Here is a 26,259-nt window from a genome sequence, read left to right on the forward strand (position 1 = left end):
CTCTAAAGTCACTTAACTGCGAGCCCACTGTATTTTACAAAGTGTCAAATCAGAAAAAGACACTGTCAAACTCCTGTCTTACATCGGGACTGTCTGAAAATACAGAAATGTATGTGAACCGAGATGCATAGACACAACCTCATGGCACCATGAAATCACCTTCAATTGTCTTTGACTAGAGGGCTAAACAAGTAAGTTTTGGACTAAAATGTGTAATTTTTGCCATATTCTATGAAGCTCCTCAGACAGCAATAGATCAGAACTTTTAAAATGAATACAATAATTAATCTGGAATTCTTTTAAATACACATTGCTTTCTTTTAAACTCAATTGCTGCATTCTACTTCACATGATTCGTTCCTTATTGAATCTCTTTCACTGATAGACTTAAAACAGACCCAAACAGAATGTGATTAAGAAATAGCTCAATGCTACAGTACTTCCTACAGAGAGCCATAGCACACATATTAGCAAGATACAATATTGGGCAGGTTTATGGAGAGCAGTGGGGGAGATAAGTAAAGCATGCATAATGCCCTATCAACTAAACAAAGCTTAATATCCAGCATTGTGTCCTGCAAGCTTTTCATGGAGTGTCAGCACCCTAAGAGTCTATTTTTAAAAGTATATTTACATGAAACATATACCCAAAGTGTATCATTTTCCAACCAGTCACTCAATCATTCAGTCTCGCTCTTTTCAGCATACACTAATATGAGAAATGCTGTGGTGCCTTAAAGTGTTATTCATGTCCTTGTTTTGTGACTTAACCACGAATGAGATGACATTTTGAGATGTCACTTTCTTTGCTGATCGAGTTTAAAGTAGTCATGACTGATAGCCATATGAAAGTCACGGGTTTCATGCAATGCAGGGGCAGAGACAGGTTTTCTGAGTTAGTTGAGTAGTTGGTTTGTCTAGTAGTTACTTCTTTGCGGCCAGGGATGCCAGCTGACCATCGATATCTTCCTCCTGCTGCAATGCATGCCACTGGGCGATGGGGCGGCGTGGGTTAGCCAACATATCCGACCAGTGCTTCAGGCCTAAGCCTGTCGCCTTACTGCCCACGAAGATCTTTCCAATGGCGTCGTTCTTACCAATCTTGTCATAGTCAAACACTGTGACTGCCACCAAGATTTTCTAATGACAGCATGAAAGAAAATTGTAATGTGTGTGATATTCAGACATTTGAGTAACTCAAAATTATTGCAAAATACATACAAAGTAACTCTCAACTTAAAGCAATGTATTTAGATTTTTGACTGATCAAAATTGAGTTTATATGTAAGAAAGAACTTCTGAGAAGGATGTTTATCATGCACTGTACCTGCATCTGCTCCAGAGGGATTTCAAAGCTAAATGACTCATTGTAATATGGATTTAGAGTATTCTTTTTAACTGTAGTCTTCTTCTTCTTTAGACGTTTTCCTCCCTGAAGCAGTTGGATTTTCACATAAGGATCTGCAGAAAACACAAGCGGGAACACCAGCAAAAACTTATACTTCTTTTTTTTTTAGATTTTGATCAATTTAAGGGAAAGGGAAAGGTTGTAAATGTATTTTGAGACATTAAAAGCAACTGTCACAAGAAGGGTGGGGTTTACACACTATTTGGAGGTAGTGAGCTTCACAAATGCCTTTGTTGGTCATCGAGGCACACTGGCACTTAAAGCTGCTGTAGCTAACTTTGGAGATGTGAGCAATCTTGATAGAACACCCCAAAATATCCATGCCCCCCCCCTTCACTCAGCTCCCTCCTTCTTCCTACTTCCACCATGAAGACAGTAAAATGTATCGCAGTTAATAAGCTACGCATGTAAGAAATATATTTCTTTTGAAGCAACTCTCTTGCTGTGAATGTTTCATCCACATTGTTCACAAAAAAAAGCCCTTCTTCTTGAAGAAAAAGTCACATGACATGCGTGAGTGAGCTACACACGCAAACTAGTAGTACCGCCTCCTTGCTCATATCCAACCTGATTAGTTTATTTCATTCAGGCTCAGTGAGATTTCTCCGAGCTTGAATTAGGCTGAATACAGAGTCTGTGGCAGACATTGTTGACAGACTGTGAGGAAAATTTCACAAAATTCACAAAATTCTATCCAAAAAAAAAACAAAAAACTTATCTACAGCAACTTTAAAGCTGGGGAGTATTTCATAAACTGAGCTTAACCTTTAAACCAATCTTATTGATTAAACCTGATTAACTTCAGAGGTAAAACCATTAGATAAACGAAGTTGAGATAAATGCCATCTATGATGCTGCAGTAATATATAGGTGACAAATCAAAGGAAAAACCAACACAATGTGTCTTAGTAAGGTGTTGGGGCCACCATGAGCCTCCAGAACAGCTTCAGCACTCCTTGTCATAGATTCTACAAGTCTCTGAACTCTATTGGAAGGATGAACGCCATTCTCCCAAAAGATATTCCCTCATTTGGTGTTTTGATGATGGTGGTGGAAAGCGCTGTCTAATGCATTGGTCTAAAATCTCTGATAGGTGTTCAATTGGGTTGAGATCTGGTGACTGCGAAAGCCATAGCATATGATTTACACTTTCATCCTCATCAAACCATTCAGTGACCCCTGTGGATGGGGGCATTGTCAGCCTGGAGGAGACCACTCCCATTAGGAAAGAAATGTCTCATCATAGGATAAAGGTGATCACTCAGAACAACTCTGTGTTGATTGGTAGTGACCCAAACCATGCCAGGAAAATGCACCCCACAGCATAAAAGAGCCCCAGGACCCCCTCTCTGTAGGGGTCAAGCATTCCCTTAATTTGTCATTCATATGTATGCTTTGAACCAAATCTGGTCAAGACTGGGTTAAAGGTTACCCAAACCTTTCTTACCAGTCAAGTGGATCCAACAGCGCCAACAAGTGACTAACCTTTTCATTTTATGTATGCCACAGCCCCTTTGTGGCTCTTGTCATTTAGGGACCCACTTTGCTCAGTAGTGCTACTAGTGGCTAAAAACTCTTCAGTTCACCTTTAATTGATGTTACTAGCGATGTCTCCTATATTCAGTGATTGCTGAGAGTAAATCATGCTGTGGACTATGTGAGGCAAACTGAAAAGCAATGCTTAAGAAACTTTCCTGTTGCCTCTTAGAGAGTCTTTGAGAATATGGACTCGGACTACGAGGAAACAATACTGTATTGAAGACCTGATTTAAGTTGACTGTGATGTGTTGATTTAAATGGATAATGCACAGTTCACTAAGAACTCTTGGCTCAAGTGTTGTTATTTTGTTTTTTTTCTGAATAAGCCTATGGTGTTGTGGTAATAATCAGACAAAGACAAATGATAACACACAGTAAATAGGTCTCAACATCCACCGCTAATCCATCTAAAATGTACCTGTGTACCTGCAGGTTCCAACTAAATGCATATAAATGCAAATTTTATCAAATTGTAACATTTCTCTACCAGACAATCCGCAGGCATCCATCTTCTTAAGGTTCTTGGCCTCGAGGATGCAGACAGTGAGTTTGCCAGCAGTGGGGACGTAACGGAGGGAGATGCATATGTCTCCAAGTTTCTCAGGCTGAACAGTTAGCAGATGGAGAGAGACAAAAATTAATGTTGATAATTTTTAAGTGTGCTCTATAAATTAACTTGACTGGACTTGATTTGAGAGGTAGATGACCTTAAATGTTATGGGCAAATGCCCTTATGGGTCATTTCACAAAATGCTTGTAAACATTACAACTTTATCACAACTCTTGTGTGTGTGTGTATGTGTGTGTGTTTTTTTTAAATTATTATTATTATTTGAATATGAGCTGTTGTTGTCCATGACCCATGTTTGCCAGTGTTGTTGATATGTTCCGTATCAGTGGCCTCAAACAAATTCATGTACATATACTTTCGTTGGCAAATTAATTCATTTGTAGACTCCAAAGTCACCTAAAACGGTATATCTTATATTAAGTATTAAAAAATATTGCTAGTAAGAAAGGTGATATATCAATAAAGTGTTTTCCATCTCTCAACATGGCAATGTGTTGGGTGATAGACTCATTTATTTTTCTTCAGCACCTCCTCTTGATCTGCGCTCTCCAGATCCCTCCATTCCTCTATGGGCTGTCCTAGGTCGATCGTGTTCATGGGAATCTTCACCTCTCCAATAACATCATGCTTGGAGAATCGATCGTAGTCATAAACAGACATTACCAAAGTCTTGCCACCCAGTTCTTCATAGGGGACCTAGTCGGAAGACACCACGTTATGTGCTTTTTTGATATTACCTTAGGTTTGGCAATAGATAATAATATACTTTATTTATTTATTTATTTATATAGAATTGTATCACACATTTCAAAACCAGAGTTATGTAAACTCTCAAATAGAATTAAATAATTACAAAAAACTATAGAAAAGATAATGACAGCATGAATGTAAATGCAACAAATAATAAATAGCATTTGTACAATGTTAGAAGTATTTTTGATAACAATAAAACAGAATGATTGAGAATGGACTTCAAGCAAAGATGGTCACACTAATAAATGTACATTTACTAGTGTATAATAAACATGCACTAGTTAATGTTAACACTTAAAATTAAGTTTATAAAAGAGTTTTCAGTTGAGTCTGAACAATGAAGAGTTGGACACTCTTATTTACTCAAATGGCATCAAAACACTTTTGTATGTAGAAGACTACACGTAATAATCAGATAGAATCAATGCAATTTTGAAACCAATGTTCAGTTGAACTGGAAGCCAATGATCTCCCCCCCTTTTACTCCCCAGTTGTATACGGCCAATTACCCCACTCTTTCAAGCAGTCCAGGTCACTGCTACACCCCCTCTGCCAATCCGGGGAGGGCTGCAGATTACCACGTCTCCTCCGATACATGTGGAATTGCCAGCCGCTTCTTTTCACCTGACGGTGAGGAGTTCCGCCAGGGGGACGTAGCGCACGGGAGGATCACACTATTCCCCCCAATTCTCCCTCCCCCCAAACAGGTGCCCTGACCAACCAGAGGAGGCGCTATTGCAGTGACCAGGACACATACCCACATCCAGCTTCCCACCCGCAGACACGGCCAATTGTGTCTATAGGGATGGGGCCCAACCAAGCCGGATTCGAACCAGCGATCCCCGTGTTGGTAGGCAACGGAATAGACCACACTTACCCGGATGCCCCAAAGCCTATGAGTTTTGGTTAAAAATGGTTGTTATTCATTTGACTGATAGAAGATGGAATAACATTTTGAACTTGTCTCCCAAAATTTCAGCCGAAAGTGACTCCTTTCCTGAAAGTTCATTGAATGTCCTTTGCAAGGATGGTTGCCATTCAGATTGATCAGTTTTCCAGCTGAGGCGTTTCATGTTAATTAAAAGTCATCTGAGTGCAATAGAGAATTCTACACTGTGAAGTTGAATTTTCACACATTGAAACACAATGCTTGAAAGGTATTTAGGGGAAGCAAACGTTTCGGTAACAGCTGATCAACTTCCATCTTCGTGAGATGGTAATCAGTAACATTTAATTAATTGCAATGAAACTGTATTAATTCATGGTCTATTCACAACCTACCAAGTCTAATGAATGGATTACTTTATTGAAATGTAACTTGTCTGAAAAATTAAGAAATAACACATTTAAAGAAGTTAGATAACGATTCACAAGGTAAATTAGTGGCTTCATAGTTGGATTAAATAGGAGGTGTTCAGTTCTCTGCATGTCGTTAGCTTTATGTGAAACGTCTAAGAAGGAACTGCTTTCTGCTCTGCTGCACCTGAAACCTCATTAATTAGAAGATCAGACATGCGGCCTTGTTTTTATCCTGGCTGACAGGGTTCATCCTGTCTGGTATGTGGCAACTGTAAAGACTGTTCAGGGGAGAACGGAAACAAATTGAAGAGTAACGTAAAAAAAAAACTTGAACAAAAACAATTAAGCAGTGGTGTGGGGAAATTTTTTTGAGGAAGCCAAGTGAGACAACACCTCTAATCTATGTCCGTTTTGTGTGTGTGTGTGTGTGTGTGTGTGTGTGTGTGTGTGTGTGTGTGTGTGTGTGTGTGTGTGTGTATGTGTGTGTGTGTGTGTGTGTGTGTGTGTGTGTGTGTGTGTGTGTGTGTGTGTGTGTGTGTGTGTGTGTGTGTGTGTGTGTGTGTGTGTTTGTGTGTGTGTGTGTGTGTGTGTGTGAGCACCCGGTATCATTTTACACAGCATTGTGCCATACAGATCCAGGGCTTGCACATGCTACTTACCTACCTTCTTGTTGTACAAAATATAAGCTATACAATATTGCCCAGTTACTCAGACGCACAGTACAGATTCAATAATGAATGTAAGATGCATTCATTCACAAACTCAATCAGATGATGTTTAAAGTTTTACATTCACATCATAAAGTAGGCATCAGTACACTACATGTATCAAACACATAAACCCCATTGTATGTGATTGACATACACAAATACTTTCCATACTTATCATTTAAAACTAGGCTAAATGTGCATTATATAGCATGACCTAAAAGACTAATAACCAGGTACTAGACCTGCAGAGGTTGTAAACAATCACCATCCCATCTGAACAGGTAACCTATGGGTGCTGTCTGTGCTGCTTATTTTGTGTGTGGAAACAACCGCAATAAAACGACTACTGCGGTGGACTAACACATGCAGCTAAATCCAGTCAAGCAAGGCACAATACATCTGGGCTATTTAAGTTATAACCACATCAAATTGCACACATAGCTACATGGGCAGTTCGGTCAACAGTAAAGCCACAGAGAGAGAAGGGGGTGTGTGTTTCATGCACCCTATTTGAAGAGGAAGGCCATTCTCCTGTCTTGTCAAAACGAAGAAACGGCCAGCAAAATAGCCTCTGAAGTTTAGTGCTACAAGCTGTCCACTCCATGCGGACATGATTTATTTTCTTCATTGAAAGTCTGAATCCCTCCTTTCCTCTCTGTACACAGCTCTAGGTTTTGGCGATGGCCTGCCGTCAGTCTTAATTTTAAATTGCTGCTGCAGCGATAGTTTGGTAAAGTTGTTTTTTTACAAAAAATTCCAAATCTCTGCAATCTCTTCGGGACTGTTTATACAGGAGAATCGGCAGACAGAAGCGTTCTTTACAGAGGGATTTGTTTTTGTTTTGTTTTTTTGGTTTGTTTGTTTTTTCTGCAAGTTGTGCAGACAGACAGAGCCTCTGGTCTGACCTAGAGTAACGTTTTTTTGTTTTTTGATTTTTTAAGTCTCAAAGGGTCTCATTAAATTGCAGTTTACAGGTGACATGGACCCGCGCATGCACGGCATCCAGATAAACGCGACATGGTCTCATGTAACGTGCACAGATAAATAGACTCGCTAACCCTTGGCTTTGGGTCAAACCCGGGCCTCCCACGCCACGGGCGACCCAAAGCCAAGGGCTTGCGAGTCTATTTAGGTCGGACCCTTTAGTCGATTGGTTAACGTAGTCACTGGTGGTGCAGGAGACCCAGGTTCGACCCAAAGCCAAGGGCTAGCGAGTGTATTTATCCCTGCACGTTACACTCATCATGTTCATACAATTAGACGGACTTGCAGAGAGTGGATCATGATCGCTATTCACATGAGTCATTGGAAACATGTATTTTTATATGAATTTTTAAAAATTATGTAACAATGGCAACCACTTAACTTTGAACCTCTGTCACTCTCTTTTTGTCCTGTTGTACAAAATCACGTTTATGCAGAGTGGATTGTAAGGCACAAAGTACAAAGTAATAAATCATATACCCATTGGCAAACTAGGTGACCAAGGGCATACAAGGCTAAGAAACTTACCTTGAATACAAATGATTCATTGAAGACGGGATTCAGTGTTTTCTTATGGACTTTGGTGTCATATTTTTTCTTTTTGTCTGGTAAGAGATGGACCTTGACGTAAGGGTCAGAGGTTCCTCCTGAATCCATGGAGATAAGGTCTGCGGCTTGAAGGATGCCAACTGTGAGCTGTGGCAAGGGAGTGGGTGAGGTGTCAGAGTGAGTAGCAATGAAGAGACAGTTTTATCAGGTGAGAGTCTAGTCAATATCACTGCTGTAGATGAAACACAAGAGATTGGTTAGATAACATCTGACAACCTAAGCCTCTGAATCAATCAGCACAAGCCTTTCATGTGTAAGACATGACTGCATACCCCTTTACTTGAGAGATTGGGGGTCTTTAGCCAAGTCAAAAGATTGTAAAAGAGTGCTAATGTCCTAAAATCAAATTCTGCAGCACATCTTGTGAATGGCTATTTTCTCCTTTAGGCTATTGCATTATCTTATTGTGTTGGAGTTGATGCTAAAATTACTGCATACAGAAGGGGCCAGCCCATAGTGAAACTTGTACTCCAAGCCTGGCTCTGTTATATGCTGTCTCATCGGAGAGTTCTACCTGAATGAGTCAACACTGCCCAGCCTCATATTCTATCTATGTAATATTTTCCCAGTTCCCCCATATGCCGCTGAGAACATCACTGTAACGATGATTAACTTCCTGATGATGGTAGAAATGAGTTATAACTCCAGAATTATTGCACAGGGATTCATTACAGTATTTAGCCAATTCAGTTTCATGAGCCTACTGCAATGGATTGAGAAATCAATAAGCAAACTCCTCCTTATCTGCTGACACAATGCAGAGCACCAGTCTTGTAAAACTGACATAATACAGAGAATCAGGGCTAGACCATTAGGAAATTTCAGGTAGTATTGTCCCCGAAATAGCAAAAAAAATATGCAGCACTCTTCAAAATGGTGATAGGATATAAAGTCATGTTAACGCTGCATCTTTTTTTTTCCTGAGTGTCATGAAACACATTTTTAACTATACTCACAAAAATATTTCTTCATTCACAGTATATTGAATGCTGTTACAAAAAGTCTAAGAGACAACTGTGACATGGTTTCAAGAGAAAAGCACAAACCTTGGTGTTCTCAAAGTCATAATCTATAGAATATTGCAGCTTTCCGAGTTTCTCCTCCTCTTTCTCCTCCTCCTCTTTCTCCTCCTCTGTAAGCCCAGTCTCACCCTCATCATCATCATCATCCTGGTGTTTCTGTTGTGTCAAGCCAACACAACAGTAACGGGTTAGATTAAAGGTAAAGATAACAGGTCAGGGAATGAGAAAACAGGGTGTCCCACATTAAGCATGCCACAGACACCGGCCCCTCCAGTTGTTTACATTACAACCTGGGAGCCACATCTTTTGGTAACAGCTTACCTGCGCACCTGGTGGCATATATCGGTTGACGTATAATTCAGGCAGGAATTAACTGAACATAATGTAATTCAAACCCTCTACTGGTGACATATCTATATATGGATAAATACATTTCTTTATATTTTTCTGCACCTCCTGTGATCTCAGTCCTACATGGTTCACTGGGGAATTCCCTTGACATGCTTGTGCAATCCAGTGGTAGAATCAGCCAGGGTCAGTGGAGGCATTGCATGCTAGTTCCAACCAAGAAGGATAAACATCTTTTGCTTTTCCAATGAAATCAGATATTGGCAGGCTTCTGTCATTCAGTGTGACAATTTGTGAGTATTGAAATGTCCATTCAATCAGTGCTGATTATTACTAGAGTTTTTTTTAACTTAATTAATAAGGGAATAGTTTCAATAAAAAACAACAACCCCCAAGGAACTAGCCCACAACAGCCAATACTGATGCATATAATATGATAAAGGAAAATAAGACAAAATATTCAGGGCAAGGAGATGGCTTTCAAATAATCTTCCATCCGTCTGACCATGATGTTCAAATGAATTGCAATTTGTCTTGCCGATTAAACCCCCCACCAGCAGTTTTGTATTTCAATTTGATATCCAGAACTATTCATTTCAAAAGTGGTTTGAGAGTACCTTGATTCACCTCTTATTTATGTCACCAAAAAATGTCACCCTCTATTCAGCTCTCCATTATTACCAATAAATGGTTTGGGATAAAAGGGCACAGCCAGCTATTTGAATAACTTTAAGGTTACAGTTTAATTACTGAAGTTCAATAACAACCTTATTACCAAGAAACCCTGACGATATGGTGTTTGCAGGAGCCTGTGTTATTACATTTCAGGCTTCCCATGCTAAACTAGTTTCTCCTTGATGTAACTGCTCCTTGAGCATCATAATTATGTTGGTGCAATCAAAAGGACAAATTTCAGAATCCAGTTTTTCTTTTTTCTTTTTTTTTGCCATAAAGATTTTACCATCACCGTTTTCATTTCTCCCAAACAACCAACCATGCCCTTTATCACATGCATATGTTAATAGTATTAAATGTCTTGCATATCATTTTTAGATCCAATACATTCCATATTGGTGTGAATATACAGTTACATTGTCCAAGGAACAATGTGTTAGATGGTTAGACTCTCCTCTCTGGGGTTTATGGAGCACATCATAGCTTTCCATTGTTGCATTCTCAAGCTGTCATAAAAAAAACAAATAAAAAAAACAAATAAAAGAAAGAAAGAAATTGGGGGGGAAAAAAGCAAAGGAAGCTACAACTTCATTCCATGAACCCCCCCCCCTCCACCCAGGGGTCAGAGAGCATCATTGTGAGCTATCCACCTACCGTAAAGCAGGGTCCACCACAGTCAAGAAACATGGGGCACACACAAGACAGACACAAAGCAAAAAAGGAGGAGAGCAGAGAGAGGAAGAAGTTCAACTCACAAGACACCAGGACCAAACACGTTACAAAAAAAGAGGCGGTCAACAACACCACACCACCACCACCACCACTACAATCAGGATGAGAAATGACACGTCCACTTTCTGTTCTGCAGAATTACCCTGTCTTACTTACAGCCAAGGGGCAATTATTCATGTTGTAGACAAAATAAATTGATAATTTTAATTAACTGTCATTGGTGCTCAGGGAAATCTATGAGGTTATGTAATTTAATTAAATACAAAATTAATCATTGGCTATTTTAACATAGCCACTTGATTTATCCTCTTGATTTTTACTATTGTCTTATTTCTAAAATATTCAAAAAAATGTCTGTGTCCTATGTCCATCTATTATCCTTGATTCTAAAATACAGCATATTGTATTTGGGACAGCTCAAAGGAAACTTTCCATTTTATAAAACTCATTATCCCGAGACACTGTCATTTTTCATCACCTACCACAATAGTGCATGTCACAAATTTTAAACAACCACAACGAAATGAAATAGATGGTGGGGAATGGAGCTCTCCTTGTGTCCTCCAAAGTCTGGCCTAAGTGCTGCTGATAAAAGATCAAAGGTTGTTAGCTACAGCCATTGTATAGCTAAATAAACGAACAAACTTTATAGTCATGGAGCTCATAACAGACATCAACAAAGTGCCAAAATGTTGAAATGTGAATTTAGAGGATTTCACAATGAAAAAGGGGACAAAATATGGTATAGCTAGAGGTCACCCTGTCACTTTGAAACATCTAGAGTGTTACTCTGAGATTCAATATGTGGTTCTCTGTTGAGTGTGTTCGAAACACGAGGCGTCATACCTCGCCACCCTGCATGTTCTTCATGTTGAAGCCATCCTTGCCTTTCTTCCCTTTCTTGTTCTTCTTCTTCTTACAGCAGCATTTCTTGATGATGCAGAAGCAGCAGGTGAGGACTAGCAGGGCCGCCACCACAGCAATGGCAATCAGAGCCCATGGAGGCACTATCATTTAGAGACACAAGACAGGGAACTGTCAAACTGATAACTTGATATTCCTCTCGACAAAGTGTTGACATTTTGCAAATGAATAGCTTGATGAATCTTGGCAGGGGTCTACATTATGGGCCTACAAAGATTAGTGAGGATGAACAATTATTGTTTCAACTTACATGGGATCTTATCAATCTCATTCAAGAATTTGCTCTTGATTTCTTCAAACATGTCGTTCTTGTTGATCTCAGTGTTGTTGGATCCAGATGTATCCGCCATAGTAGAGACAACCGCAGGGGCAGGAGCCATTGTCATGGTGGTTGCACCCGTGGGCTCAGCGGCCACCATAGCTTCCGGCTTCTTCTTGAACAAGTTAAATTTCATTGTTGATAACTAGGTACACAATCCCTACAACATGTACAGACAGAGAGAAGGACAGCGGACGTCAGAAGATAGTTGATGCAAAGCAACACTGCATACAAACAATAAATAAAAAATAACTATGAACTTACAGATATGCAATCTTTGCAAAAGACCAAGCCACTTTAATGTGTGATCTGAATAAATGCAGAATAACTGTCGATTAATGTTATTTCACACAATTTCTTTAAAAGAGACTGCACAAGGGAGAATGGGTTGCATAGCGGTCTATTCCCACTACCTTCCAACATGGGGATCGCTGGTTCGAATCCCTATGTTACCTCCGGCTTGGTCAGGCATCACTACAGACACAATTGGCCGTATCTGCGGGTGGGAAGCCAGATGTGGGTATGTGTCCTGGTCGCTGCACTACCACCTCTTCTGGTCGGTCAGGGTGCCTGTTTGGGGGGGGAAGGGGAACTGGGGGGAATAGCGTGATCCTCCCACGCGCTACATCCCCCTGGCGAAACTCTTCAATGTTTGATGAAAAGAAGCGGCTGGTGACTCCACATGTATCAGAGGAGGCATGTGGTAGTCTGCATTGGCAGAGAGGGTGCAGCAGCGACCAGGACGGCTCAGAAGAGTGGGGTAATTGGCCAGATACAATTGGGGAGAAAGGGGGGGACCCCAAAAAAGAGCCTACACAGAATATGGCTTTGATTTCCACCTTGATTATTCCATAAATCCAAGGCATAGTCTAGTAACAAGTATATGCATAAATCCCTTCTAATCTGGAGGGCTTTCTAGATGTTGAATCGTAACCCAGCTCAGTATAGTCCAGCTGGAATGATCAGCCTGCACAATGAGCAAGCTTTCTTTAAGGACAAGTTCAGTTTTGTTTTGGGTTTTTTTTAACCCAGAGCTCATTAAAACATTGTCGGGCATCATTTAGAGCCGTACTGTTAAAAACTTTGTTGAGAAACAATCTTCTTGCTGGGCTTCTATATAGTCCAATAAGGCAATCATAAACCTTCAAAAACCATCATCTTCTTTTTCCAAAACAGAAAGCTCACAATATAGTCATGCATTTCTTCATTTATCTTATGTTTATTCCGAATATGTTCTGATCAGGAAAAAAATCCAATTTGATTTGAAACTGACTTTTGTGCAGCAATAAGCATTGTAAGCCCAGAGACGTCCTGTAGAGGCAGAAAACCCTCCAGTACCTATCAAGGAAAGTAGAAAATATCATTCTAACCCAATAGAAAACATAGGTTTTGACTATTTTGTCAGTGGAACATATTAAGATATGTTTGATTGTAATGTGAGCTTCCCTTCTTTGAAAAAGACATATATGGTTTTTCAAGACACACAACTTCCCCATTGGTCTGTGTTGAAATCCAAATGAGGACATTTAACATGCATTAAACTGAGTTTCACAAATACTAAAGCGATCAACTAAGTTTTTGTCCGTATGATTCTAAAAGGTGCTTGACAATTTTTTTGATGAGGTCTGAGTACTTGGATCTAAAGAGGCTATGGTCTTGTAGCAAACCCAGGCATACAAGTTTGGATCCTTCTCGAAAATTATGTGGTTTAATCTGACATTCTGCTAGTGCATGCACAAGGGCAAACAAACACACGTGGCATCGGTGCAAAATTGGCATTAACCAGACATGGTTATCAGATTCACATGGCCCAATTAACGACTGTTCCAGGTCATCGTCACCGTTGCTTACAAGGAGAAGATTTAATCTCTTTCCCACCCAAGACTCTCACCTCACCATATGATGGAGACAGGACAATGACTTGAATTGATCAACTCACTCTCACTCTCACTCTCACTCTCACCTCACTCACTCACTCACTCACTCACTCACTCACTCACTCACTCACTCACTCACTCACTCTCACTCTCTCTCTCTCTCTCTCTCTCTCTCTCTCTCTCTCGCTCTCTCTCTCTCACACACACACACACACACACACACACAATGCCCCTCCAAATGGTGGCAATCTTATCTAAAGTCATAAAAAAAAATGTAGAGTTCCTGGGATAAATTAAACTTTCCCTAGTTCTGTACATGTCTGAGTTAATGTATCTGCTTTCATGAAGAAGCGTTAAACTCCATATCTGTGTGATATAAATTAACAGAGTTATTAAAATTCAGATTTAATGCAGTTTGCCGTGTAGTTACTGCTATCTAGTGACCGTTTTCGGTAGGACAAGCATCTGGATTAATGACATAGCCAAATGATCATTATTATATTGATTTTCTTTAAAATTAATCATTTGATGCATTATCTAGTACTGATTTGAATGTCTACAATGTCTTGTAGAATATAAATGTAATATACTTCAACTTAGTGCTTAACCACAGCCTAGAGAATTAAAATGTTACCGTCTTTATTATGTATTCACCAGTGTGATTAATAGTATGCAATTTCTAAGTGTTTGCCCATAGATTTATATGATGTGTCAACGTTGATGACTGAAATGAATGCATATATAGGCTAATTAAAAGTGCATAGCCTTCAAATATACTCCCTAGATAGGACATAATAAGATTATTCTTCTTCATTTGAAGGTAAGATAGTATCCCCCCTCTCCTTTCTGCTCAAACAAGGAAACATGGTGTTTCTTCAAAAGCCTGCTAAAGTGTGATTTTGCGTTTAACATCCACCTACAACTATAAAAGTTGTTTACACCCTTTCGGGGAGGCTTTCTTTGTTTTTCCTGCTCGCGTCCAGAGCTATTTATGTCCGCCCTGGTTTTTAAGACTTTCTCTTTTCTGCTGTGTCCTACCCCTTTTTGCATTCAGGCTTGTATTTTCAAAAAGTCGGTTTAGCCACTGCACACCAGTTTGCCACTTATATTTTTGTAATCGTTTTTAGTACTAGCTGTAGTTGCTATTTTTGTGTATTGCCAACTTTTTTTTTTTTTTTTACTTTTATGGTTACAGTAGGGATCTTGTATCGTACCATGTCACCTCTCAGTGAACGCAACAAGACCCGGAACATACATGCCAATTGTGTGTATTGCTTCCCATGACTGGATTAACCCAACAGGGAGCGCCGGGGCACGCACATCCATGGCACTCCCCCCTCCGCCCCGCCCCATCAGATAGGCTACGCAAACAATACTAAACATTGTTAAATGTAAAACTAATGCAAATAGCCAACATGGTAGTCAGCGCTATGCCAATCTGCATGGGATTCGGATGGCGACTACGAAGTACAACACAATTTTGAATCACAAAACAAACGGAGATGAGAATAGCAGCTCACAGCATCGCAAACATATTGCAAAGCCTTCTTCCACTTACAACGGTTTACCAACAGGAAATAAATGTTTGTTTCAGAGCAAATAATTTAGTGAAATATGGGCATATTTTAGTAAAACTATCTGTTTAATTATTTTTCAGTATGGGCATTCTAGCTTGGGGCCCTGCACCAGTAAAGACTGTAGCTTGGGGCCCCGCATCACTAGAGACTTTGTAGCTTGGACCCCACTTCAATAGAAACTGTAGCTGGGGCCCCTGCATCAATAGAGACTTTGTAGCTTGGGGCCCTGCATCAGTAGAGACTGTAGCTTGGGGCCCCGCATCACTAGAGACTTTGTAGCTTGGACCCCACTTCAATAGAAACTGTAGCTGGGGCCCCTGCATCAATAGAGACTTTGTAGCTTGGGGCCCTGCATCAATAGAGACTGTAGCTTGGGGCCCCCACATCAATAGAGACTTTGTAGCTTGGGGCCCTGCATCAGTAGAGACTGTAGCTTAGGGCCCTCACATCAATAGAGACTAGCTTGGGACCTGCATCGCGACGCAGGGTTGGAACAAACATCCCTTGTAGTGTATGAATGGGGATCCCTACTATACGTGAATACAATACCCTTGACCTTTTGGGGCCCCTCGTGGTCTAGGGCCCTGGGGCACTCGCCCGGCATGCCCGGTCCATAATCCAGCCTTGTCGCTTCCGCGTTGCCTCTGCTAAACTGAGCCTCTCCAACGTGGATCCATCCCCCTAGTTGAACCTCTGAACCAACTCCTTCAAAGCGGTTCTCCTCCAGCAGAGCAACCCGGAGCCCACCAAGCCTGCTCCAACATGCCCGATGTTCTCCAGAAAAGCCTTTTACACCTAAGCCATCCATCACTGTGGAAACGACAGTTCTCCTCCGGCTACCATCACGGCAACCCGAAGTCCACCGAGTCTGCTCCAACACGATCGAGGCTCTTCAGAAAAGCCTGCCTATATCCTCAGCCATCCATCACCACAGAAACAAGTAGGATGAACTTTCTTCTATGCATTCTGCACAGGGTTCGAGTTACAGGGGAGCTAAAGGGAGCTCAGTACTCCTGAAAAAAGCATGAGCTCCCCTGAAAGCCTATTTTTAGAAATTTAGGGGGCGCACTGAAACAATGTTACTATTTGTGTCACAGGTTAATAGATTTTTATTTTTCTGTACATTAACGTTCTTTAAATGAATAATAAGAGTAAAAACATGCCAATATTGTGTTTATTCGCTCATTACATTCCAATTTCTGAACATTTGTCTGTATCTATTCTTGTTGTGTTCATCTATGCGTGGCGGCGCACTCAAAAAATAATACGTTCAAGTCACCACTTGAACTTCGTGTCTTCACTGAGTTGGCTAGCTAACAAATTAGCCAGCCGGATGGAAAAAAAGGGTTGGCAAATCTGCTAATCCAACAGACCAGCTGCAGTCGGAGAGACCTCCAGTGTAGCTACGCAGCAATCCTCTTTCTGTGGTTAGCCCCAGCCACAGAGACAAGGCCCCTGACCAGAGACAAACTGATTCAGCAGCATGGTGAACACCACAGCATTCAATGCCACGCAGGGCTGCGCAGGTGACATCCAGAAGTCGGGGGGTCAGGGTGCCTCATAGGTATAGAGACACCTAGAGAGTTTGTTTTTCTCAACTTCACACTGTTTACCTGTCTTCATTGTGTGAGGGAGATACATTAGTATGAGAAATTTGATACTAATGACATTTTGTTTTATGTTGGTTGTATGTCATATGTAGTTACTTTAGGTGTGATGATTACAGGATAAAAGAAAAATATATACATGTCTGAGATCATATACGATGTGGCGATGCTGAAGTTACACACCAACCACCCAAGGTCTGTTCTGACTGTTCTACAAGCCCAAATAGGGAAGCACCTATCGAAAGATAATGACTGTTATGTTCATGGAATTTGTGTTCATGTGACGTGAAATACGTCTCAGTTAAGTATGTGAGTCTCTTCTCATTAAAGGGGAAGATGTAATGATGTGTTAATTGATCAGTGACTACAAGCCACCGTAGTTGCACTGGTATGACATTATCAGCGTGCTTCGATTGGTAACGTATGGTGAACGCAACTTGTATGAGGCTCTGTTAATAAAAACAGTTAAGTTCGGAACACATGACCGGCTGTCGGGTCCATTTATTGTATTACCGTGCATGACAGGGCGGTGTCCTGTAAAGAGGATTCTAGTTGAGCTGTGATGTTGTTGCCACACGGACCCTTGTCTTTGTTACACATGAGATTAAAAATAATAATAAAGGTGTTTCCTATATGATCGGAGTAGGATAGTGTACGGAAGCAGAAGTGACGTAACAATAGCAAGGAGAAAGAAGAAGCACAGGCAGGCTTCGTACATATCGGTAACGTAACTAGCTAAGTAGGCTAATATCTGGTCATGACACATGAATACAACTGAATACGTCTAACCTGTGGCTTAGGCGAATGTATATTTCGCCATCAGTATTAATGCCAGTATTCGATTTCTCTGGTTACAAAGCACCGCTGCTAAACCTTATTGCATGCATGTGTTCAAGTGCGTGCGAACTAACGTATTGTAACGTTCATGGATAAGTAGACACGTTGGGCCTTGGCTAACGAGTCCGACCCATTAGTCGACTGGTTAACGTAGTCGCTTGTGGTGTGGGAGCCACGGGTTCGCGTCCCGGATGCGGCGTCCCGAGCTGCCCCCTGAATTCACTACAGTATGTTGGGGCATTCTCCAACCCAGCCACTGAGGATGCACAAACCCCTGCATCCTTAGTGCCAGTCCCAAGCCCGGACAAATGGGGAGGGTTGCGTCAGGAAGGGCATCCGGCGTAAAATCTTTGCCAAATCAAATATGCGGATCATAAATAAGACTTATATACCGGATCGGTCGAGGCCCGGGTTACCAACGACCGCCACCGGTACTGTTAACCAGCAGGGTGTCGGTGGAAACTATGCTACTGTGGGCGAAGGAGAGGGGGAAAGCATGTCCAGAGGCAGCTAGAGAGGAGGAAGGGTAGGCATGTGGAGGTGAGAGTTGGAACTTTGAATGTTGGCACTATGACTGGTAAAGGGAGAGCGCTGGCTGACATGATGGAAAGAAGAAAGGCAGGCATACTGTGTGTGCAAGAGACCAGGTGGAAGGGGAGTAAGGCCAGGAGTATCGGAGGTGGGTTCAAACTCTTCTACCATGGTGTGAATGGGAGGAGAAATGGGGTAGGGGTAATTCTGAAGGAAGAGTATGTCAAGAGCATGCTGGAGGTGAAGAGAGTGTCAGACAGAGTGATGAGTATGAAGCTGGAAATTGAAGGTTTATTGCTGAATGTTATCAGCGCATATGCCCCGCAAGTTGGGTGTGAGATGGATGAAAAAGAAGAATTCTGGAGTGAGTTGGACGACATGGTGGAGAGGGTACCCAAGGAGGAGAGAGTGGTGATTGGAGCGGACTTCAATGGACATGTTGGTGAAGGGAACAGAGGTGATGAGGAGGTGATGGGAAGGTATGGAGTCAAGAAGAGAAATGTGGAAGGACAGATGGTGGTCGATTTTGCGAAAAGGATGGAAATGGCTATGGTGAATACATATTTCAAGAAGAGGGAGGAACACAGGGTGACGTACAAGAGTGGAGGAAAGTGCACACAGGTGGACTATATCTTATGTAGAAGGCGCCATCTAAAAGGGATTGGAGACTGCAAGGTGGTGACAGGGGAGAACGTAGCTAGGCAGCATCGGATGGTGGTCTGTAGGATGACTTTGGAGACCAAGAAGAGGAAGCGAGTGAAGACACAGCCGAAGATCAAACGGTGGAAGTTGAAGAAGGAAGACTGTTGTGTGGAGTTCAGGCAGGAGTTAAGACAGGCACTGGGTGGTAGTGAAGAGTTGCCAGATGGCTGGACAACCACTGCAGAAATAGTGAGGGAGACAGCTAGGAAGGTACTTGGTGTGTCATCAGGACAGAGGAAGGAAGACAAGGAGACTTGGTGGTGGAATGGGAAAGTACAGCAAAGTATACGGAGGAAAAGGTTGGCAAAGAAGAAGTGGGATAGTAAGAGAGATGAAGAAAGTAGACAGGAGTACAAGGAGATGCAGCGTAAAGCAAAGAGAGCGGTGGCAAAGGCAAAGAAAAAGGCGTACGGTGAGTTGTATGACAGGTTAGACACTAAGGAAGGAGAAAAGGACTTGTACCGATTGGCTAGACAGAGGGACCAAGCTGCAAAGGATGTGCAGCAAGTTAGGGCGATCAAGGATAGAGATGGAAATGTGCTGACAAGCGAGGAGAGTGTGCTAAGAAGGTGAAAGGAATACTTTGAGGGGCTGATGAATGAAGAAAATTAGAGAGAGAGAAGGTTGGATGATGTGGGGATAGTGAATCAGGAAGTTCAGTGGATTAACAAGGAGGAAGTGAGGGCAGCTATGAAGAGGATGAAGAGTGGAAAGGCAGTTGGTCCTGATGACATACCTGTGGAGGCATGGAGATGTTTAGGAGAGATGGCAGTGGAGTTTTTAACTAGATAGTTTAACACAATCCTGGAAAATGAGAGGATGCCTGAGGAGTGGAGAAGAAGCATACTGGTACTGATTTTTCAAGAACAAGGGCGATGTGCAGAACTGTAACAACTACAGAGGTATAAAGTTGATCAGCCACAGCATGAAGATTTGGGAAAGAGTAACAGAAGCTAGGTTAAGAGGAGAGGTGATGATCAGCGAGCAGCAGTATGGTTTCATGCCACGAAAGAGCACCACAGATGCGATGTTTGCTTTGAGAATGTTGATTGAGAAGTATAGAGAAGGCCAGAAAGACTTGCATTGTGTCTTTGTAGATTTAGAGAAAGCTTATGACAGAGTGCCGAGAGAGGAGGTGTGGTATTGTATGAGGAAGTCAGGAGTTGCAGAGAAGTATGTAGGAGTGGTGCAGGATACGTATGAGGGAAGTGTGACAATGGTGAGGTGTGCGGTTGGAATGACAGATGGGTTCAAGGTGGAGGTGGGATTACATCAAGGATCGGCTCTGAGCCCTTTCTTGTTTGCAATGGTGATGGACAGGTTGATGGACAAGATCAGGCAGGAGTCTCCATGGACGATGATGTTCGCGGATGATATTGTGATCTGTAGCGAGAGTAGGGTGCAGGTTGAGGAGAGCCTGGAGAGGTGGAGGTATGCACTGGAGAGAAGAGGAATGAAAGTCAGTAGGAGCAAGACGGAATACCTATGCGTGAATGAGAGGGAGGACAGTGGTCAGGATGCAAGGAGTGGAGGTGATAAAGGCATTTAAGTTTAAATACTTGGGGTCAACTGTCCAAAGTAACAGGGAGTGCAGTAGAGAGGTGAAAAAGAGAGTGCAGGCAGGGTGGAGTGGGTGGAGAAGTGTGTCAGGAGTGATTTGCGACAGAAGGGTACCAGCAAGAGTTAAAGGGAAAGTTTACAAGATGGTTGTGAGACCAGCTATGTTATATGGTTTGGAGACAGTGGCACTGACGAAAAGACAGGAGGCGGAGCTGGAGGTGGCAGAGTTGAAGATGCTAAGATTTTCACTGGGAGTAATGAAGAAGGACAGGATTAGGAACGATTATATTAGAGGGACCGCTCAGGTTGGACGGTTTGGAGACAAAGCAAGAGAGGCAAGATTGAGATGGCTTGGACATGTGTGGAGGAGAGATGCTGGGTATATTGGGAGAAGGATGCTGAATATGGAGCTGCCAGGGAAAAGGAGAAGAGGAAGGTCAAAGAGGAGGTTTATGGATGTGGTGAGGGAAGACATGCAGGTGGCTGGTGTGACAGAGGAAGACGCAGAAGACACGAAGAAATGGAAACGGATGATCCGCTGTGGCGACCCCTAACGGGAGCAGCCGAAAGTAGTAGTAGTAGATGTTGGGGCATTCTCCAAGGTATAGATTCAGTTACGTTGGTCCTAATAAGCATTAAATGTGCTGCCCAAATCGTGGTGAATATTTCCCCATGCATCGTTCTTGTTGTTTAAGCCATTTCATCATTTCATATTATTTGGCATAGTTTATCAATGTGTATCAATGAAATTACAAAGCATTACATCATTTTGAACATGTCACCTTGTTATAAGGGCTCAAATATATAACTATAAATACCATCAACAAACAATAATTTTAAGTTTTAAATCATTAAAAAAGAAACTTACCATTTTAGCAAAATGCTCCTCTGTTATATCAGGAGTGAAATTAATACCAGAGAAAATAATCCAATTACTTGGTGGCCTGATGTTTTATCAGTAATACATTACTGGTTGATTCAGATTTGGTCATACTCAATCATATTCAAACTGCCCTTACAGATCACCTATGATGTCACTTTCAACCTAGAAAGTTCAAGGTGACATCAAAAAGATGACTCTCCTCATGACAAACATTCATTCATTGCAAAGTAACTTGCAAAGAATGAACAACTTGCAATGAATGTTAATGTAACATTCACAACAAAAAAGACTACAAATTTGGAGTTCTGCTATTAATACGTCATTTCCACTTCCGTACACTAGCCTACTCCGAGATAGTAACCGCCATTAATAAAACGGTCATGCATCGTACACTCTGCTCTCCGGCTCATCATTATTAACCGTGACACAGCCTTGGTGTTAACGTAACGTGGTGTCCGAAGAAAAATAAAATCAACAGTAAAGACGAACTAAACCTGATAACGCGAAGCGACATCAGAAAAAAAAAGGAAGGGAATATGGACCGAGGAGCAGCGGCGCCACAGCTAGCCCCCCGGTTAGCCCCGCCAGGCAAGTTCGGCTTCACAAATGCCAATGAATGGCCGAAATGGATGAAGCGTTTTGAATCATGACGCTACAGAATCCCGACGCTACAGAATAGCGTCAGGACTGGACAAGCACCAGAGGAATTACAGGTGAATGCTTTTATGTATGCGGCTGGTGATGACGCCGACGATGTCTTAAATGTATTACCTTTGACAGACGGACAGAAAAAGTCATACAAATTAGTCACAGAAGCTTTCAGTGCACACTGCGTTAGCAAGAGGAACGTCATCTTTGAAAGAATACGCTTCAACAGCCGGATGAAAGTGTAGAGTTTTTCATAACAGCGCGGCACACACTTGCTGAACATTGTGAATTTGAAGCCCTGAGAGAACAGTTAATCCATTTGCCGAAACGCTTATCCTGCTCTCAGGGTCGCTGGAGCCTATCCCAGCAGTCATTGGACGGCAGGCGGGGAGACACCCTGGACAGGCCGTCAGACTCTCACTCTCACTCCTAAGGACAATTTAGTACGGCCGTTTTCCCACGCAAACACGGGGAGAACGTGCGAACTCCACACAGGATAACGCGGGACGACTCCCAAGGTTGGACTACCCCGGGGCTCGAACGCAGGACCTTCTTACTGTGATGCGACCGCGCTAACCACTGCACTACCGTGCCGCCCAGAGAACAGTTAATAAGGGACCGAATTGTAGTTGGCATAAGAGATGCTAAGCTATCTGAAAACTTACAGTTGGATGCAGATTTGACATTAGAAAAAGCTATGACGAGAGTGAGACAGAGTGCAGCAGTAAAAAAGCAACAGCCAATAATGCTACGAGCGACCGGGCAGGTGACCGGACATGTTGAAGTGATACACAAAAAGAACAACAGGGGGCAGAAGGGGACGAAAATAAAATTGATACCCAGTCATCTGCGTGTGGTAGATGTGGAAACTAGAGGAAACACCTCTGGAAAGACTGTCCTGCTCGTGATGCCGAGTGTAGGAGATGTCATATAAAAGGACACTTTGCTAAGAAATGTAAGTCAACTGGTGGTGTCCATGACATTACACAGGCACAGACAGAGAGCAAAGATGAGGAGGACTTTGCTTTCTTAGGAGAACTGTGCTCAGAGGAAACTGAGGAGCAGATTGAATTGTTGCTGTTGAACGGGGAAGAGACTTCAAACTGGACACTGGGGCAGCAGTCACAGCAATTCTGAGCAGTACGTTCTCCATCAAAAAGCATGGGACACTGCAACCAACATGTAAAGTGCTGTGTGGACCAGGAAATCACAGACTGGAAGTAAAAGGACACTTTAAAGGCAAACTGAGCATTAACAAGGAGAACAAAAAGAGAACAACTGAACAATATGTTTATGCTGTTGTTGGACTGTCTAAGCCCCTACTAGGCCTCCCTGCAATAGAAGCTCTCACATTAATATGGCGTCTCCACATGGTCCAAGCCCAGCAGGAGGATGTTAAAGCCCAGTACCCCATAGTATTTTCTGGCTTAGGGAAATTGAAGGAGCCCTACACAATCGAGTTGGAGCCAAACGCCATCCCATATGCTCTGTCAACTCCACGCCGCGTCCCCCTACCGTTGCGTGACAGGGTGTGAGCAGAGCTGAACCGTGTGGAGGACATGGTGATTTCTAAAGTGACACAACCCACACCATGGTGTGCTGGCATGGTCGTGGTGCCCAAGGCTCAGGGGAAGATATGACTGTGCATAGACCTAACACACTTGAACAAGTGGGTGCGGAGAGAGAGAGATTTCCTCCCAGTGGTAGACCATACACTAGCCATGCTGGCAAGGTTGAATGCGTTCATGAAGCTGGAGGCCACCTCTGGCTTCTGGCAAATCCCAATGTCAGAGGAGAGCTCACTCCTGATGACATTCATCACCCCATTTGGGGGATATGCATTCAATCGCCTACCGTTTGGGATCTCATCAGCCGCTGAGCATTTCCAGCATTGCATGTCACAGATGCAGGAGGGGTGTACAGGAGTAGTGTGTCATGCTGACGACGTATTAGTGTATGGAGAAAACATGCAGCAACATAATGAGAGACTGCATCAGGTGTTGAAGAGGCTGAAAGAAGAAGAACTGACACTGAACATTGAAAAATGTGAGTTCACCACGGACAGCATCATGTTTGTGGGTCACCGGATCACAGCAGACGGTGTGACACCGGATCCAGGCAAGGTCAGAGCTATGTCATGGGGATGTCTGAACCTACCAGGGTGGAAGGTGTGAGGAGAGTGATGGAGATGGCCAACTATCTGGGCAAGTTTTTACCCCACCTTGCATCATACACACATCCGATCAAAGACCTGCTCAGAGAGAAAAATGAATGGTGCTGGGGGACACCACAGAAAGAGCCATTTCAGAGACTGAAAACCGAACTGACTTCCCCTCGTGTGTTGGCTCCATACTCACCAACAGCAGAGACGTGTGTATCTGCTGTTGCCTCATCCTTTGACCTTGGGGGTGTCCTTAGCCAACAACAGACAGATGGAACATGGAAGCCGATTGTGTTCATCTCAAGAGGCCTGGCCGAGGCTGAAAAGCATTACACACAGATCGAGAAGGAGGCTTTGGCATCTACGTGGGCTTGTGAATGCCTGTCTTCCTATCTTCTTGGGCTTAAATTCAAATTAAGAGACTGATCACAAGCCAGTAATGCCCCTGCTGAGTACCAAAGCACTAGATGAGCTCCCCCCGAGAGTACTGAGATTCCGGCTGCGGCTGATGAGGTTCACGTTTGACATCATGCATGTCCCTGGTAAATACTTGATAACAGCAGGTGCATTATCAAGAGCCCCTGTGAAACACATGTTCACACAAGCAGAAAAAGACGAGACAGATGTCAAAGTGTTTGTGGATGGTCCACGGTGGTGTAGCGGTCTAAGCATCGGCTTTGTGTCGATGCAGTTGCCCACTGGGGACCGGAGTTCACGCCTCGGTCTCGTCAGATCTGACTATGGCCGCACTCGATGAAGCAGCAATAATTAGCAACGCTGTCTTCGGGAGGGGGGCGGAGTCGGCTTGTGTTCGTCACATGAGTGCATCTCTGTGTGTGTCAGAAAAAGCAGTGGTTCGACCTGGAGTCATCTTGTCACAAAAGTGGCGAGGTGTCTCCTTCAAGACTGCCGGCCGGAGGGATGCCATTGGTGAACACATGCAGTACGAGGTGAGTGTTTGAACTAAAATAGGGATCGATTGGCCACTAAATTGGGAGAAAAAGGGAAAAATCAGAAATAAATTTAAGAAAAAAAAAGTTTGTGGATGCAGTCATTCAAAACCTTCCTGCTACAGAAGCAAGATTGAAAGTAATTCAAGAGAATCTGAAAGCTGACCCCGTCTGTGCAAAGCTAATCAAGTACTGCGAGACTGAGTGACCTGAGAAACATGCCCTCCCACCAGAGCTGGGACCATACTGGCCTGAAAGAGAAAACCTCACCTTGGCTGGAGAGTTGCTTCTCAGCGGACAGAGAATCGTGATTCCCCGCTGCATGAGACAAAAAAATCCTCCACAGCCTCCACAGTGGTCACCAAGGTATTGTAAAGTGCAGGGCAAGGGCCCGCCAGTCTTTCTGGTGGCCAGGACTGTCTGTACACATCAGTCAGATGGTGGAGAACTGCAGCATATGTTCACAGCACAGGGCAGAGCATAGAGAGCCCTTGATGACCACTCCAGTGCAAGAGAGACCCTGGCAACGGGTGGGTACAGACTTATTCTTCTAGGAGGAAAATATTTACCTTCTCATAGTGGATTATTTTTCACGCTACATTGAGATAGCCCACCTCAAGGTAGCTTCTGCCAACACTGTCATTGCTGCTCTGAAGGAAGCGTTAAGCCGCCATAGAATACCAGAAATAGTCATGTCTGATAACAGGCCGCAATACAGCTGTGCACTCTTACTTCGCCACCAAGTATGGTTTTACACATGTTACGAGCAGGCCAAGGTATCCACAGATAAACGGGGAGGCGGAGCATGCAGTGGCTACTGTAAAAAGACTGACGAAAGGAGGTGAGAAAACAAAGGCTTTGATGTCATACCGTGCCACACCTCTGGAAAGTGGTTATTTCCCTGCACAACTCCTCATGGGGAGACAGATACGCACCACCATACCACAGCTCATGACATCATTATGCCCACGTTGGCCGAACAGCCGAGGATTCAGGAATTCTGAGAAGCAGGCAAAAGATAACCAACAACTCC

General features: G+C 42.9%; 1 protein-coding gene across 1 annotated transcript; it reads right to left on the reverse strand.

Moving 5' to 3' along the window:
- Positions 1-924: 924 nt before the first annotated feature.
- On the reverse strand, positions 925-12,029 carry LOC130107595 (synaptotagmin-2). Its single transcript, XM_056274270.1, has 8 exons — positions 11,825-12,029; positions 11,497-11,657; positions 8,920-9,051; positions 7,793-7,960; positions 4,047-4,214; positions 3,435-3,552; positions 1,328-1,461; positions 925-1,140 (listed from the first exon to the last, which is right to left on the reverse strand). The coding sequence occupies exons 1-8, from the start codon at positions 12,027-12,029 to the stop codon at positions 925-927; spliced, it is 1,302 nt and encodes a 433-aa protein (XP_056130245.1).
- Positions 12,030-26,259: the final 14,230 nt, after the last annotated feature.

This window comes from Lampris incognitus, chromosome 2 (assembly GCF_029633865.1).
Source record: "Lampris incognitus isolate fLamInc1 chromosome 2, fLamInc1.hap2, whole genome shotgun sequence".
NCBI classification, from domain to species: domain Eukaryota; kingdom Metazoa; phylum Chordata; class Actinopteri; order Lampriformes; family Lampridae; genus Lampris; species Lampris incognitus.

Bases quoted from the DNA above. Each gene is read 5' to 3' on its own strand.
- LOC130107595 (XM_056274270.1), bottom strand. From the start codon at position 12,029: ATGAAATTTAACTTGTTCAAGAAGAAGCCGGAAGCTATGGTGGCCGCT. The intron at 11,658-11,824 runs GTAAGTTGAAAC...TCTAAATGATAG, and splicing joins TGAGATTGATAAGATCCCAT to TGCCTCCATGGGCTCTGATT. The intron at 9,052-11,496 runs GTATGACGCCTC...TTGACACAACAG, and splicing joins AGAACATGCAGGGTGGCGAG to AAACACCAGGATGATGATGA.